Genomic DNA, 17,458 nt, shown 5'->3' on the forward strand with positions numbered 1-17,458 from the left:
TAAGTGTAGCACTTCTCTGAATTCTAGAAGTCATTATAGTGAATCATTAAACCTGACGGGGGGGTCGCAGGAACCCTAAATTTACAGCCAGTGGCGGGGGGGGGGCAGCTTGTGACTGGTATCTGAAGTGCAGGGAGCATGTGGATGGCTGTGGGTCTCATGCTAACTCCGGGTGGCAAGCATCGATCTGTGCAGCACACCCCAGTTGGAACAATGTGCAACCAACATTTCAGAAAACAAGATTTTAAAGGCACCTCTTAAGATCATCAAATACCTTGGAATACATCTAAGAAAAGATATGTAAGACTTCAACAAGAAACATTATCGAGAAGAAAGTAAGAGGGCATCAACAAATGGTGAAGTCACCATGTCTATGGATTGGACAATTCGTCACTATGTCAGGTCTTCAAGTGGATCTCTAGATTCAATCCAATTCCATTACATTCTCAGGAAAAAAGTGAAAGAATAGTCAAGATAATCTTGAAGAAGAACAAAGAATAGAATAATTATTACCAAATATCGAAACATATTAGAAAACTCCAAGTATGGCAATGTCATACTAGAACAAGGACAAACAGACCAATAGAATCTAAGAGCTAGAGACAGACCCACACATACACCACAGCTCAGTGAGGAAAGACAGTCTTTGCAATAAGCAGTACTGGACTAACTGGCTAATCCATATGGTTTTAAAAAAGAATCAGACTGTAACACCTCAGAAATAAAAATAAATCCCAGAAGGATTACAGATCAAAATGTGAAAAGCAAACATCTTCTAGAAGATATCTTCTAGAAGACAGCACAAGATACCAGATTCCTAACTTGTGTACAGGCAAAGAATTTAAAGAGTATATAAAAAGCACTAACCCGTAATGGATACTAAGCATATGATAATGTGTTCTACATCATTAGTCACTTGGGAAGTGTATAATAAAATCACAACGAGATACGATCACACACCTACCTGACTGGCTAAAATGAAATAAATAAAGAGCCAACAATACAGTTTACATTCAGTTTATTCCTGTGGGGACAAGAATGTAAACTGATTAGAGCAAAGAGCATTCCAGAAAACTGTCTCATCTGTGCCTGTACTATGTCCTAGCAATTCCACATTTAGGTATATTCCCAACAGAAATGCCTATGTAAAAAAAATATAATGAAAAAATATATATATATATATATATAATAGATAAATAAATAAATAAATAAAAAGAAATGCCTATGTGACATCATCAAAAGACCTGCACAAGCAATTTTTAGTGGCCTTTTTAAAAATAGTTCCAAATTGGAAACAATCAAAATGTCATCAACATCTTGATATAGTTCCATCATGAAATACTATATAGCAACGAAAAGGAATGAACTACAGCTACATATAACATGGATAAAACTCATAACCTTTACATTGAGCAGAAAGCACCAGACACAAAAGACACATACAGATGATTCACTTATAGAAGTTCAGAAACAGGGACGCCTGGGTGGCTCAATGGTTGAGTGTCTGCCTTTGGCTCAGGGCGTGATCCTGGGGTCCTGGGATCAAGTGTCACATCAGAGTCCCCACAGGGAGCCTGCTTCTCCTCCTGCCTGTGTCTCTGCCTTTCTCCCTCTGTCATGAATAAATAAATAAAATCTTTTTTAAAAAAAAGTTCAGGGGATACCTGTGTGGCTCAGCAAGTTTAGTGCCTGCCTTCGGCCCAGGGTGTGATCCTGGAGTCCCAGGATCAAGTCCCACATCAGGCTCCCTCTGTGGAGCCTGCTTCTCCCTCTGCCTATGTCTCTGCTTCTCTCTCTCTCTCTGTCCCTCATGAATAAATAAATAAAAATCTTTAAAAAAAAAAAAAAGTTCAGAAACCAAAAACATTAAAACATTAACCCATGATGACTGGGGTACAGGAACAGTTGACTTACTGGAAGGGTACCCTAGAGGGTACACCCTTCTACAGTGTTGGTAATATTCTAATTTCTGAACTCAGTGGCGGTTACACAGGGGTGTGCCTTCATGAAAAACTATCAAGTCATACACTTATGATTTATGTGCTTTGCGCCTCAATGAAAAGTGTACTTTTTTTTTTTTAAAGATTTTATGTATTTCTTCATGAGAGACACCGAGAGAGAGAGGCAGGGACACAGACAGAGGGAGAAGCAGGTTCCACGCAGGGAGCCCGATGTGGGACTCGATCCCGGGACTCCAGGATCACTCCCTGGGCTGAAGACGGTGCTAAATCGCTGAGCCACCCAGGCTGCCTGAAAAGTGTACTTTAAAACAAATCTAGGTGGCTGCCACAGGCAGGAGGTAGGGGGTGAGTAATATGGGGGAAGGTGGTCAAAAGATACAAACTTCCAGTTAGAAGATAAGGAAGTTCTGGGGATGTAATGTCCAGCATGGTGACTACAATTAATAACATCATATCATATATTTGAAAATTGCCGGGATCTCTGGGTGGCGCAGCGGTTTGGCGCCTGCCTTTGGCCCAGGGCGCGATCCTGGAGACCCGGGATCGAATCCCATGTCGGGCTCCCGGTGCATGGAGCCTGCTTCTCCCTCTGCCTGTGTCTCTGCCTCTCTCTCTCTCTCTCTCTCTCTCTCTCTCTCTCTCTGTGACTATCAGAAATAAATAAATAAATAAATTTTAAAAAAAAAGAAAAAAAAAAAGAAAATTGCCAAGACAGCAGATCCTAGGGGCACCTGGGTGGCTGTCAGTTAAGCGTCTGCCTTTGGCTCAGGTCATGATCCTGGGGTCCTGGGATCAAGCCCCACATGGGGCTCCTGCCCAGCTGGGGGCCTCCTTCTCCCTTTCCCTCTTCCCTCTGCTTGTGCTGTCTCTCTCAAATAAATAAATGTAAAAATCTTTTTTTTAAAAAAAGAGAGAGAACAGATCTTAAAACTTCTCATCACAAGAAAAAGAAATTTTGTATCTATGTATGGTGAGTGACAGATATAGTTAACTAGACTTACTGTGGCAAACATCTATAAAAATATGGAATCATTATCCTGTAAACCTGAAACAAGTATCACGTTATACGTCAACTGTACCTCAGTTTAAAAAACAAAACAAAACAAAACAAAAATCTAGAAGTGACAATAAATTTTCCAGCCTGGAATGACTGGAATTTCCCAATCTTCTCATCTTTCTTAATATCCACAATCTTCCTGAAGAGCAACACAGAGCAGAGGTTAAGAGCTTGTCCTCTGGAGGAGAACAGTTGGAGTTGCCAGTTAGTTGTCACTGTCTGGAGAAGATTCTTAGCCTCTTTAGTCTCAGTTCCTATCTATAGCATTGGGAGATTAATTAAGTATTCAATAAAGGTTAACCATTAATGAAGGCACTTCTTCCTTCTTTCTGCTCTCTGCTGTTACCCTTTTCCAGAGCTCTGGGTCTGGGGCATTTCCAGGGAGACTGGGCCTCCTGGGGAATCTCTGCTCCCTGGATTCCCCCTCTATTCTCCTGCTTTTTCTATCTTCACCTGTTCTCTCCCTAACCGGGACACCAGTGAGGGAGCAGGCCACGGCAGAATGCTGACATGAAACAACCCAAGGAGAAGAGCAACTGGTACATGTGGCCCTGCCCCTTGTCCTGCCTGGCTTACCACCACCACCACCACCCCCCATCCTCAGATTATGCTCCTGGAGATAGAACGAAAATGTGCGGGCAATCAGGATGGCAGGCTTAAGTTTCTCCACTTTGCAGGAAACAAATAACTGAATAAATGAGGAAAATCTCAGTTTTAAGCTTCTCTTCCATACATTTCCTTTCTTAAGCTCTGGCTTCTGTTACCCTCAATATACACACTCGAACCCAGATAAGATGGTATCTGAATTAGCATGCAATTATATAGTGGGCTCTTTTGACCTCGATATATTGAGAATTCCAAGAAAGGCACCACGCCCAGATAGTGGGGCAGCCTACCACTTGAGCCAATACATGAGAACCATCGCAGCCCAAGTTGGGATCAGCGCCAACTGGGGCACCTTTGGATAGTAATAATATTTTTTAAAATGGCTAGACTTGGGCAGCCCAGGTGGCTCAGCAGTTTAGCGCCGCTTCGGCCCAGGGCGTGATCCTGGGGTCCCGGGATGGAGTCCCACATCGGGCTCCCTGCATGGAGCCTGCTTCTCCCTCTGCCTGCCTCTCTCTCTCTGTGTCTCTCATGAATAAATAAATAAAATCTTCAAAAAAAAAAAAAAAAAGGCTAACCTTTATCATATGAGGACAATGGCGCCAGGCTAAGCACTTTATGTGCCTTACCTCACTGAGTCCTCACCGTCGCCCTCTGAGATGGATACGGTCACTAACGTGGTAACCAAATCACCAGCGACCAAAGAGAAATTTTTTTGGAGACCCCGAGTCAATCATTATTTTGAGCCTTTCATGAAATAAACTCCACTTGCATAAGCTTTACTCACTTTTTAAACTTACACAAGTGTGATGAAAGCTGAACTAATTTTTTTTAAAGATTTTATTTATCTATATTAGAGAGTGAGTGTACTAGCAGGAGGGACAGAGGAAGAGGGAGACAGAATCCCAAGCGGACTCCCCGCTGATCTTGGAGCCTGACACAGGGCTCGATCCCTGGGATCCTGAGACCACCACCTGAGCCAAAACCAAGAGCTGGGGATCCCTGGGTGGCTCAGCGGTTAGGCGTCTGCCTTCAGCTCAGGGCATGATCCTGGAGTCCCGGGATCGAGTCCCACGTCAGGCTCCCTGCAGGAAGCCTGCTTCTCCCTCTGCCTGTGTCTCTGTCTCTCTCTCTCTCTCTGCGCCTGCCTCTCTCTCTCTGTGTCTCTCATGAATAAATAAATAAATAAAATATTAAAAAAAAAAACAACACAAAAACCAAGAGTTGGCCACTCAACTGACTGTGCCACTCAGGTGCCCCAGGACTAAATTTAAAGCAGGATTCCAGGGACACCTGGGTGGCTCAGCAGTTGAGCGTCTGCCTTTGGCTCAGGGCGTGATCCCGGGATCTGGGATCCAGTCCCATATCGCGCTCCCTGCAGGGAGCCTGCTTCTTCCTCTGTCTGTGTCTCTCTCATGAATAAATAAATCAATCTTAAAAAAAAAAAATAAAGCAGGATTCCAGGTGACTGTGTGTGTGTGTGTGTGTGTGTGTGTGTGTACATGCATCTGTGTATGTGTGTGAGAGCCTGCTTAGAAGAGTAAATGTAAGTCTGCCTACCTGTGGGAAGGGGAGGGCACAGGTAAGTGTGTGTTTAAGCATGCCTGTGTGAGGGCAGGTGCGTATATATATGTGTGTGTATGTGTGAGCCTGTCCTTGTATGTATGGGGGGGGACATGTGTTTGTGAGAGTAAGTCTACCTAGGGTGGGAGGAACAGAGCCTCCTTCCAACCAAGGCTCCTGGCTGCCTGTTGGCCAGAAACCAGGCGTTTCAGAGAGCCCAGGGAAACCAGTCTTTCAAGAACCCTGCCCAGGTCACAGTAAATCGGCCCTGCAGCATGGAAGTGACTCTGACTATAACCTCTGGGGAATGCTTCAGTAACACCAGGTTTAACCCCCAGCAAAATAGGCTAGCGGCTAAAAAAAAAAAAAACTCACCAGGCTGGAGGCTGCACACCACAGCCCTCTGGGCTCACCTTTTCATCAGCCACACAGTGCTGCCCAGCCCTTAGTCTGGGGAAACCCTCCAAGATGCTCCTCCCAAGAATCCCAAAGATAAAAAGGGATTTCTTGTCTTATTGGAGGAGAAATCTGAAGAACCAATCAAAACTGGGTTCCAAAAAACAGGGCACTGGGGACACCTGGGGGGCTCAGTGGCTGAGTCTGCCTTAAGCTCAGGGCGTGATCCTGGGCTTCCGGATCAAGTCCTGCATCGGGCTCCCTACGGAGAGCCTGCTTCTCCTTCTGTCTGTGTCTCTGCCTCTCTGTGTCTCTCATGAATAAATAAAATCAAATCTTAAAAAAAAAAAAAAAAGGGCAATGTACACAATGGTTTCTTTTCTTTCTTTTTTTTTTTAAGATTTTATTTATTCATGAAAGACACAGAGAGGGAGGCAGAGACAGAGGCAGAGGGAGAAGCAGGCTCCCTGCAAGGAGCCTGATGTGGGACTCGATCCCAGACCCTGGGATCACGCCCTGAGCCGAAAGCAGAGGCTCAACCGCTGAGCCACCCAGGCGTCCCTACACAATGGTTTCAATGTGAAAATACATATGAGTGGCTAATAGGAAACGTTACATGGCTGTAGAATGAAAATGGTTTTGATCTTGCTGTTTATGACATGGCTTTTAGAGGAAATTTCTAAAGAGGTTATTGTAATAAATCAAAATATTTTTTAAAGATTTTTTTAAAAGATTTTATTTATTTACTTGACAGAGAGAGCGCACAGACGGGGAGAGCCGCAGACAAAGGAAGAAGGAGAAGCAGATCCCCGCTGAGCAGGGAGCCCGATGCAGGACTTGATCCCAGAACCCCAGAACCCTGGGATCAAGATCTGAGCTGAAGGCAGATGCTTAACAACTGAGCCACCCAGGTGCCCTGATAAATCAAAATATTAAAAGTAGTTCTCTCCAGATCACAAGTCCATGGACTGTTTTGTTTAGATTTTTGTGTGTTTTCTAAAGGTCTGATGATGAGATGTATCTCTTTTATGATAGCCACTGGTAAAAAGAAAATCACATAACAAATGGAACAAGAAGAGATTCAGGAGTCCAGACTCCAGTCTGTGAAATGGACCAGCCAAAAGCCTCTTATGACTGAAAGTCATTGCACACTCAGGTGTGATGAGAGGGATAACCTGAGGGACGGGACAGGCAAACACCTTGTTACAGGCTGTGCCTGACAGCAGACAGAGTGGTTCAGGAAAGGAGAGGAGGGGACTGGATCAAATGGCTGCTGTGTCCTGTCGTCTTAGCCAAGGGCCATTTCGGGCACCCCTAGCAAATTCCATAACTCTCACATCCACAGAAAGGGTTGAGAAGCAGTCTCAACATGCAGAAGCCCTTTTACCCTATGTTAGTATCAACGACTGATAAGCTCCTTTCTCATCTTGTGGTCTTGTCCAAGTTCTCCCAGAACAAGAAGCAAAGAAGTGGAAAAGTCATGTCAATTTACCCCTGAAGATCCAGCTGCAATACCACTTCCTTCAGAGTGTCTTCCCTGACTTCCGCTGACCAGGAAGGCATCTGCTTCCTGGAAGGCCCTGCCCCCTTACCCATTTCTCCTGTGGGACACAGTCCTGTGCTTTGGTGTTTCTGTGCACGCGTGTATTTTCAAGGTCCTGACCAGAGGTGTTTGGAAAAACTCTGGAGCTGGGCTTAAATAATTGGAAATATAAGACTTTTGAAAAGGAAACCTCAGTGTGATCTCAGTATGATCTAAGCTTCTATTTGGCATAGACACAAGGCAGTGCCTTTTGGAGCACAAGCTTTAGGACAAGATCTGTCAATGGGAGGCTGATGAAGGCTCAATCATCTATGGATGAGCTCAACAGAAGGCTCAGTCCTGGCTCCTGTGTGGAAGCTGGTCCACCAACGGTATGAGGCCCCCTTGGGGAAGAGGTGCAGCTGCCTGCTGGCCAGCACCGGATCAGCCTATCCACAGCAGCCATGCTCCATGCCAGCGAGCACCCCAAGAAGAGACACACGAAGAGACAGTGACGAGGAGCCTGGCCAGCATGTGTCAGCAGCCCGGCTGGCACCTCTGCCTGAGCGGGCAGCTCCTGTCACTCTCTCACATACACTTGCCCCCGGGGCAGCTTCTCCAGATCAAATCACCAGCTCAGCTGGCGCCTGTTTCCAGGTGGAGCTGCAGGAGGCCAGGTGTGTAGCAGCCTCCGCTTTCCACTCTTGCGGCTGCCCTCTCCCAGCATCGTGTGACTTAACTGACCCATCTCCACAGTCTGTGCTTGGCTCTCACCCTATCTGGCTTCCCCGGGAGGCTCCCCAAACCACGCCTGCTTGGCTCTTTTTCATCTCTCCAAGGAGCCACTTTGACGGGGCTTCTACATGTTTTGCATGTCCTGCCTGTTCTCAACTGCCTTTCAAACCTTTAACCCTGGTCCTGGCCTCACTCCCAAGGCCCACGTGGGCACTTCCACCTGCACACTTGCCTGGATGGTCTGCACCCTTGTGCTGCTCTGTGTGGTCCAGCAAAGTGGCCATCATCTGAGAGCCTGTCAGAAATACAGCCTCTTAGGCAGTCTGGGTGGCTCAGCGGTTTAGTGCTGCCTTCAGCCAGCTCAGGGCCTGATCCTGGAGACCCTGGATAGTGTCCCATGTCGGGCTCCCTGCATGGACCCTGCTTCTCCCTCTGCCTGTCTCTCTCCCTGTCCCTGTCCCTCTCTCTCTCTCTCTCTCTCTCTCTCTCTCTCTCTCTCTGTTTCCCATGAATAAATAAATAAAATCTTAAAAAAAAAAAATACAGTCTCTTAGGCCACACCCAGACCCGCCGAGTTCACCTCTGCGTTTTAACAAAACTACTAGGCAGTTAGGGCGCACGTTTTGGCCTGAGAAGTTCTGGTGAGCACAGAGAAGTCCGATAAAAGATCCCATCACTATAATATACCCCACCCCCAACCCTCCAAACTGTCTCTGCTTCCTTCTCTCCCCGTTTCCATTAAATGACAACATCATCAACCTGAATCCCTAGCTAGAAAGCTCAGATGTTCACAAAAGCTTCCTGGCCCTGACTCTAACATCTCCAAAATGATCACCGAGTCCTGTTATTCTGACTTCAGAAGCATCTCGCAGGCCCAGGCCTTCCTCGGCCCCATTGCACCTACCTGAACTGTGCACAGTAAGCTTTGTTTACAAAGTCTGTCTCCCTGCTAGACTGTGAGTTCTGTCAATAGAGCTGCTTTAGTCCTGATTCCCAACACCAAGCACAGTGTCTGACAAACAGGCCTCAAAAAATTAGATGTTTGTTGCGACAAACGAGTGAAATAAGCAAACAAAGGGAAATAAGATACTTAAAGTGTGTCAGATGGTAGGAACCAAAAGTGAATGCAAAAATTATGCACTATTTTTTCTTGACTAGATAAAGTTGTTTCAGGAAGAGAAGAGTAAATGGGAGAAGTGTGATGCGACAGAGATGGAAATATGGGAGGAGTTTTTTTTTTTTAATTTTTTATTTATTTATGATAGTCACAGAGAGAGAGAGAGGCAGAGACACAGGCAGAGGGAGAAGCAGGCTCCATGCACCGGGAGCCCGATGTGGGACTCGATCCGGGGTCTCCAGGATCGCGCCCTGGGCCAAAGGCAGGCGCCAAACCGCTGCGCCACCCAGGGATCCCAATGGGAGGAGTTTTTTAATTTTTTTTTTTTATTTGTTTATGATAGTTACAGAGAGAGAGAGAGAGGCAGAGACACAGGCAGAGGGAGAAGCAGGCTCCATGCACGGGGAGCCCGACGTGGGATTCGATCCCGGGTCTCCAGGATCGCGCCCTGGGCCAAAGGCAGGCGCCAAACCGTTGCACCACCCAGGGATCCCAATGGGAGGAGTTTTTAATGAAAACATTTCTAGCTTTTATTTCCCCCCTATATATAAACCTGCTAATTTTCTACAAGGCCAGTAATAGGTCCAAAGTCACCTCATGGGGTCGGAGACCAACCTAGGTGGAGTTTAAACCCAAGTCTTTACTGGGGGCTATATGGTTATAAAATAGGTGGGGAAAGATAAGATGACTACAGAGAAGCCCAGTGCCTGAGGAGGGGCAGGAATGTCACAGAGGAAGGGACAGCTGAGAGCTGGAAGGTGGGTTTCATTGTGGGGCTGGAGCTTCAGACTTCTACTTGGGAGAGTTCATTCATTATTCTGCCTCCAGTATCCGGGAGGGCATCTTTGGTAAAGAAGAAAAAAATGCAACTGGGCCAGCAGTGGCCCAAGGAGCCTCTGTTTTTTTTTTTTGTTTTGTTTTGTTTTGTTTTTTGTTTTGTTTTTTTAAGATTTTATTTATTTATTCATGACAGAGAGAGAGAGAAAGAGAGAGAGAGAAGCAGAGACACAGGCAGAGGGAGAAGCAGGCTCCACAAAGGAAGCCCGACGCGAGACTTGATCCTGCGTCTCCAGGATCAGGCCCTGGGCCGAAGGCAGCGCCAAACCACTGAGCCACCCAGGCTGCCCCAGGGAGCCTCTGTTCTAAGATCTTAAACTGTAGACAGAGCCAACCACAACACCCAGTACTGCAAACGGTTCTAGGTGAGGTGTTAAGTCAAAAGACCAAGGTTCAAATGGCATGAGCCTCTCAGTGGCCTCACAGCTCTAGCCAACCAGATGGTCTAACTCCTGAAGTCTGTGGTGCCTAGCTCTGTGTCTTACAGACAGTATGAGGTTCAATAAATATCTACTGACAAGGGCACCTGGGTGACTCAGTCGGTTAAGCGTCTGCCTTCAGCTCAGGTCATGATCTCCAGGTCTTGGGATTGAGCCCCAGGGATTGAGCCCCTGCTGAGCAAGGAGCCTGCTTCTCCCTCTCCTTCTGCCTCTGCCCCTCCACCCTGCTTATGTACATTCATTCTCTCTCAAATACATAAAATCTTAAAAAAAAAAATCTAATGATAAATGCCTTGAGTTAGGAGGCAAAGCAGCTGGGAAGCTGTAACCCTGCCTTAGTCTCTAAGGGAAGCTCAGGCCCATTCCTGCACTGACTCTCGGAGCCTGTCTTGAAATGTGTTCGTAGGAGCATCTTCATGACTCACACTAATGAGTGAAGCTATGTATAACACCTCATGGTAAAGAACCGCTTATTCAGAGGAACTGAGGCATAGGAAAGGGGAACCATGTATCACACTCAAGATCCCTAACTCTGCTTCTCAGCCCCTGAACCATTAATATATATGTCATTGTAGGAGCTTCTCCGTCATTCTTGGTGCAACTAGAAATATCAAGTCTCCTGAATAATAAATAACACAATATCTATTTTTCTTTATCCCTTATCAGCTCCTCAAAATTCTAACACAATGGAATGGGGATAATTCTGTATCAAATCTAACAGATCATTCATTCATTCAGTGACCTTTTAGTGACATCTTCTCTTACTATGTGCCAAGAACCATGCTAGGAGCTAGGGATACACGAGCGAACAAAACAAAAAGCTCTGCTCTTTGGAACTTAACATTCTAACAGGAGAAGACAGATGATCAACAGCACAGTAAATGTGTAAATTATGGAGTTGTTAGAAAGAGATGTGTGCTATGAGAAAAAGAAAAAAGTAACACAGGGTAGCGGTCAGGAAAGTCAGGAGGGGAGGTTATGGTTGTAAATAGAGCAAGGGGAAGGCCTGAGAAGGTGAAGCTGAAGCAGACACGAGGGAGGGGAGAGAGGCCTACAATATCTGGGGAAAAACATTCCAGCCTGATGGAACAACTAGGGCAAATACCCCGGGGTGGGAGTGTCCTGGTGTGTTCAAGGAGCTGTGAGAAGGCCAGCAGGGCTTGCCACATTGTCAGTCATTCATGAGTTGTTCGTTCGTTCATTCATTTAGCAAACATTTACTAAAGACCCACCCCTTTGCTAGGCACTGAGTGGTGAAAACATTAATAAGGCATGATCCCTACCCACAAGGAGCCCATAATGCTGGGGAGCAAGGAGGAGAGAAAATGACTTTAAAAGAGGATGACATCCAGAGCAGAAAGACGGGTAGAGATCAGGTCTTTACCCAACTTGAAGAATCCACTGAAGCACAGTAAAGACCCTCGGGGAGACAGGCCACACTCGGCAGGCCCCCAGCTCTTGTTTTGATGTTAACTTTGACCACCTGTTTTTCTAAGCTAAAAAAGAAGCCTTCCAAACACCAGATTTATAAAGAAAATCTTTTAAGATGCAAGTGTAAAGTGTTTCCCTCATCCAAGAGAGTCTCAGACTAAAAAGGGAAATGCCAGATGGAAAGATCTAGGAGAGGCCCTACTAGGGTTAGGCCAGGGAGGGTAACAATGGGTGACGATGCCGGGACCACAAAGCTGCAGGCAGAGCCCATGAAGGGTGACCATCCTATCGCACTCACAGATTCAGGGCTTCGTGCTGCACTGGGTAGACTGTGCCTGAGTTTCCATGGAGCTAGGGCTCAGGCTCAGGCTCCTGTTCACCAGCCTCTGTTAAGGAGACTCCAGTGAACTAAAATGTCTATCTGGAGAATTCCACTCAGCAGAACTCTGGCCTGAAAGATGCTAGCTCTGTTTTTGCAGCTTCCTGAAGTGGTACTTTTTTCTACAAGGATGAGTCCAAAGACAGTCCTGCCAAGACCCAGGAAACTCCTACTCCACAAAAGCTCAGCCCTCCTGATCAGTGGCCGGGAAGGCTGGCCAAGCCAATCCATACCGGTTGGCTCCAGATCCAAGCTGAATGATGCAAACGTGCTTGTTGGGTGTGTCACCAGCAACAGTCCCAAAGACCACAGAGGTGGGGAGCTGGATGCCACCCTGGTGAGTCCTAACCCCGTTCCTGACCAAGCAACAGGGGAGAAGTCCTCAGGGCCAGGAGGCTGCAGGGTGGGGGTGGGGCACAAATCCTCAATGCTCTTCTCCAGGACTGGATACCTGGAAGAAACTGGTTCTGGGGATGCCTGGGTTGCTCAGTGGCTGAGTTCAGGGCATGATCCCAGGGTCTGGGATCGAGTCCCACATCAGGCTCGCTCTTTGCAGGGAGCCTGCTTCTCCCTCTGCCTATGTCTCTGCCTCTCAGGAATAAATAATAAAATCTTTAAAACAAAACAAAACAGCTGCCTGGGCCTGGGCCTGCACCTGCAAAGCTCCCCCAGAGCTGTGCCATCACCACCAGATGTCCACATCCCTTCGGTCTCTCTGCAATAAGGCCACCTTACCAGGCTGTCTTGCACTTGGACTTATGTTACTCAAATCCTTCTCAGCTCTGATGCTGAGGTTCATTCTGTCTGATGAGATTCTGAAATCCGTCTGTCCCTCTGAAAAAGGGAGGGGACCAATCTCCCACTCTGGCCCTGATCAGAGCATTTTTGCAGAGCAAACCTGGCAAGGCCAGCTCCTACCTATCCCACCCCATCACCAGGGACCCATCCAGTTCCAGGCTCTCTCCCCACCTCATGAAATAATCGACTGACAAGCATCTGAGGCCTGTTCCCCGCTGGAGCGCAGAAGCTGCTCCCAGCCCTAGGCTGGCAGGCTGCCTTAGCCAGCAGGAGCTCTACCTATGGGGAAGGGAAGCAAAGTCCTGGATTTAAGATGTGCTCCCTCCCCTCCCCCATTCCTTTATAAAGAGCTTCCCTTTCTGCCTCCTCACTCCCTTTGGCCTAGGAGGGTTTCACTCCATAATTGGCTTGTTTACTGCCACTGAGGACTTCTGAGTGGCAGAGGTGGGAGGAAAGTTTTGTTGGACGTAAGGAAAGGGGTGTGTGCCCTGAGCTTTGAGGCTGATGAGTAAAACCTCCAAGTGCCTTCCTAACTACCTGAGAACTGGCCAAGAACCCATGTGAGAAAAAACACAAGGCACTGCACGGCCAGCTGAAGATTTCCAGCAGACCACAGGAGGGAAGCTTATGTTTGGCGCCTGGGAAAAGACAGAACAGTAACCAAAACTTGATCCGCTTGCTTCTGCTGAATAGTCGAAAGCATTACTTGGCACTGTTCTGAGTGGGGAACCCAGAGATCTCCCAATCCAGCTTCTGTGGGTGAGAAGCCCCAGGAACATCACTCTTGCTCGAAAACTTCCGACAGCTCCTAGCTCCGAGCAAACTCTCCACCCTGACATCAGCCTCTCCCCACTGACCACTGAACAGCAGAGCTCAAACCCAGCTCAACAGGACCACCTGCTGGGCCACAGGCACAGCCTTTGCTTCCCCACTCAGGTGCTTGGCTCCTTGTAGGGGTCCTCTTGTCTCAGGCACCAAGTCTCCCCACATCTTCAGGCTCTCCTCAGACGCTGCCTCCCCTAGGAAGGTTTTCCCAGGTCCCCAGCCCCTTCCACACCTCACCCCAATCAGATGTGGGGGCCCACACTCTAATCTCCATGGCCTCTCTTAAGGCATCAGCCTTACTCTGTCCTGCTTCATAGCTCCTGAGGCCTTGCTCTATCCCTCCAAGGGCACAAGTGTTGTCTGGGCTCTGATTCACCTAGAGTACAAAGCACAGTACCTGGCAGACGGCAGATGCTTAGGAACCATTCCTGCCGCCCCAAATACCGTTCACCTCAGAGGCACAGGAAGTGATGGGCAGTCACACACAAAAACACTAGGACCAGCAGACACAAAACAGGCAAGCGAACAAACAAGAGGCGTCACAAAGCCAGTTAATGGGCAGAACTTCACCAGGCCTTACCCTTCTTGAATTCCTCCAGCATGGCATCCAACTTGGTGTCATGGAAGACGAAATGTACTGGGTGGTTATAGAAGCGGGTGATGGTCTTGAGGGGGGTGCAGTCATCGGGGTCCACGAAGGCCAAGTCTTTGACATAGAGAATATCTACAATATTGGACTGCTCGTCCTCGAACACGGGAATGCGGGTGTAGCCGCTCTCCATAATCTCCGACATCGTATTGAAGTCCAGGATGGCATCGCTGCGGATCATGAAGCAGTCTTGGAGCTGGGTCATGATATCCTCCACGGTTTTGGTCCGTAGCTCCAGGGCACCCTGGATCATATTTAGCTCCTCTTTCACCAGGTCATTATAGGGCTCTGTCACCTTCAACATCTCCATCAGCTTCTCCCGATTGTAAACGGTGCGAATCTCCTGGCCCAAAACAAAATCCAGTAGCTTGCTGATGGGGAAACTGAGGGGGAAGGTGAGGAGCATAAAGAATTTGGTGAGAATGATAGTGTTGGCACCCACAGCCAGGCCGTGTCGGGAGCACAAGGCCTGAGGTACGATCTCCCCAAAGATGACAATGCCAATAGTGGAGGAGGCCACCGCCATGAGCCCAGATCCTATGAGGTTGTCTAGAAGGATGGTGAGGGAGGTGTTGACCAGCACGTTTCCCAGAAGCAGGGAGCAGAGTAAGTAGTTGCCCTTGCGCCGGATGGGCTCGATCTTTCGGGCATAGCGCCTCTCCTTCTGGGTGCCACAGTTCTGCACGATGCGAAGCTCCATGGGGTCCAGGGCCATAAGCCCCAGGTTGAGGCCAGAAAATATGCCCGACAGCACCAGCAGCACCATAATGAGGAGGATGTGCAGCCAGAGGGGCAGGACCCTCCCACCCTCCTCCACCATGAAGAGCAGCGAGTCCTTATCGGTCCACCTTTGCCAGGGCCCGTCCACCCCTGCCCGGGTGCACAATGCATACAGCTTCATGTTCTCGCTCCTCCGGAGGAACTTGGTGAGCACCACCAGCATCCCGGACGTGTTCCCGCGGCTCAGGTTGACCAGCTGCTGGACCACCAGGTCCTTGGTGAGCTCGGGACAGTTGGTGGAGTTGTGGACGGCCTCGGAGTTGTCCACCTCGGTGAAGGAGATCAGGTTGCTGGAGATGGAGCCCAGCCTCTGGCCATAGAGCCTCAGGTTCACCGTGCTGCCCTCGGACACGAAGATGATGCCATCTGGGTTCATCCCACACGTTTTGTTGCAGCTCGCCAGCCTCATGCCCAGGATCGCGCCCCGCTGGGGGTCGCCCTGGCCCCGGGCCCCCCGCGCCCACATCAGCACCGGCAGCAGCAGCGCCGCCAGGAGGAGGCGCCCTCGGGCCGGCCCGCCGCCCGGGAGCCCGCCCCCGCCCACCGGCGCCATGTTGCTCCGGGTCGGCCGCCGCCGCTCCCCGCGCCCCGCCGCGCGGCCCCGCTCCCGCCGCCGCTCCTGCCGCTTCGCCGCCGCCGAGCCAACTGCCCCGGCCGCCGGCCTGACGTCAGGTCAGCGCCCCGCCCGCCCCGCCCCGCCGACCCACGCCCCTCATTTGCATGGGAGACCCCGCCTCCGGGCGCGCGGCTCCGCGCCCGCCCTTAAGGGGGTCCCGAGCTTAAGGTGGCGCGGCGGCGGGCGCGGCGGCGGGGGCGGCGCTCGCCCCTCCCTCCTCCCTCCTCCCTCCTCCCTCCTCCCTCCTGCTCGCGCGCCCTCCGCGCCAGCCTTCCCGCCCGCCTCCGCCGGGCCTCCTGCCTGGCCTCGCCGGGCGTCCGCTGCGGTCCGGCCGCGCCTCGCGGGCTCGGCTCCTTCCCGGAGACTGTTGCTCGGGCCAGGGTGGCCCTTCTCCGCAGCAACCTCCGCGGTGGCTCGGGCGACAAAAATGCTTTTTCTAATACTAAAAAAAAAAAAAAAAAAAAAAGGAAAGGGGAACCTGAGGGCTGAGGCATTGCAGACTGCCTCCTCCGAGACTTTTCAGGCAGAAATGGCCTCCGCACTCCTGGGAGTTCTGCTGACCTTGACCCAAGGCCAGAAGTAGGTCCCCTCGGCCCCAGCCCCCAGGCCCGCACCCTTTGGCCATTGGCTGCCCGGTTCGAGGACAGTCCAGGGAACTAAGGATGTAGAACGTTCTCGCAGGTAATAGGGCCAGGGTCTGGCCTCGGCTATCCTCGTGTCATTTCCATTCAGGACACAAATACTGAGCACCTACTATGTGCCCGGCTCTTGTTCCAGACTCTAACCATATACAGCCGTGAATAAGCCAAAGTCCCTGCATGATTTTCACGGTCTAGAGCAAAAAACAGACCATAAACAGGTAAACACATGCAAAATATTGATTTAATCCTTGGAACAACACTAAGAGTTGGTGCTATCTGTCCATATAACAGATGAGGAAATTGAATCTAGACCTGCCTTCGGCTCAGGTCGTGATCCGGGGTCCTGGGATCGAATCCCGCATCAGGTTCCCCGCAGGAAGTTTGCTTCTCCCTCTGCCTGTGTCTGCCTCTCTCTCTGTGTGTCTCTCACAAATAAATCAATAATCTTAAAAAAAAAACACACACACACACACACACACACAACAAATAACAAAGTGGGGTCCCTCCACATTGCTGTCTTAAGAACAGGCTTGTGAGACTGGGAAGGCACGATGGAGTGTCAGCCCCAGTTTCTGTCTATAAAATGGGGATAAGAACAATAATAGGGCACCATCTCACTAAGCTTATAGGAACAACTGGCCTAGGCCTTGAACACGACAGGACAACTCTAAATGTTCTACACAGCTGGTGTTGTTTATGCCTGCCCACCAGGAGGACCAAACCCCTAACCCCAAATTGTGTGTGGTGGGGACTGCCCAGCCGGGGCTGACGATGTGAAAATGAGCTGAGAGGTGTGGCGCCAGGCCTAGCCCTGAAATGACTGCTTCCTGGACAGCCCTACCTTGGTGTCAGTTAGCAACTATGAATTGAACACCAAGCACTCAGGAGGTGTGGGGAAGACCGCAGCCGCCTACCTTGTCCAGAAGAAGGAGACAGACAGACAAACGTCCTTACAATAATTGCAGAGGTGCACTGAGGGGAGAATCAGGTACCAGATTGACCCCTGGGGCTCAGAATCCATTTTTTGCCAGCCCTGGAGACCCAATCCATTTTATTCTCTCCCAGCACAAACACTTGTGTTTACTTGTTATTGTGGTGTCCTGCT

The 17,458-nt window shown here is 49.3% G+C and overlaps 1 protein-coding gene across 2 annotated transcripts in view; it reads right to left on the reverse strand.

Moving 5' to 3' along the window:
• CNNM4 (cyclin and CBS domain divalent metal cation transport mediator 4) overlaps nt 1-15,658 on the reverse strand; it is a 39,890-nt gene extending 24,232 nt beyond the window's left edge. For both annotated transcript variants that reach the window (XM_055329349.1, XM_055329348.1), the window contains exon 1: nt 14,248-15,658. In XM_055329349.1, coding sequence (XP_055185324.1) covers nt 14,248-15,649 — 1,402 coding nt within the window. In that variant the 5' untranslated portion in view covers nt 15,650-15,658. The remainder of the gene's footprint in view (nt 1-14,247) is intronic.
• Between the last annotated feature and the right edge of the window lie 1,800 nt (nt 15,659-17,458).

Source organism: Nyctereutes procyonoides, unplaced genomic scaffold (assembly GCF_905146905.1).
Source record: "Nyctereutes procyonoides isolate TBG_1078 unplaced genomic scaffold, NYPRO_anot_genome, whole genome shotgun sequence".
NCBI lineage: Eukaryota > Metazoa > Chordata > Mammalia > Carnivora > Canidae > Nyctereutes > Nyctereutes procyonoides.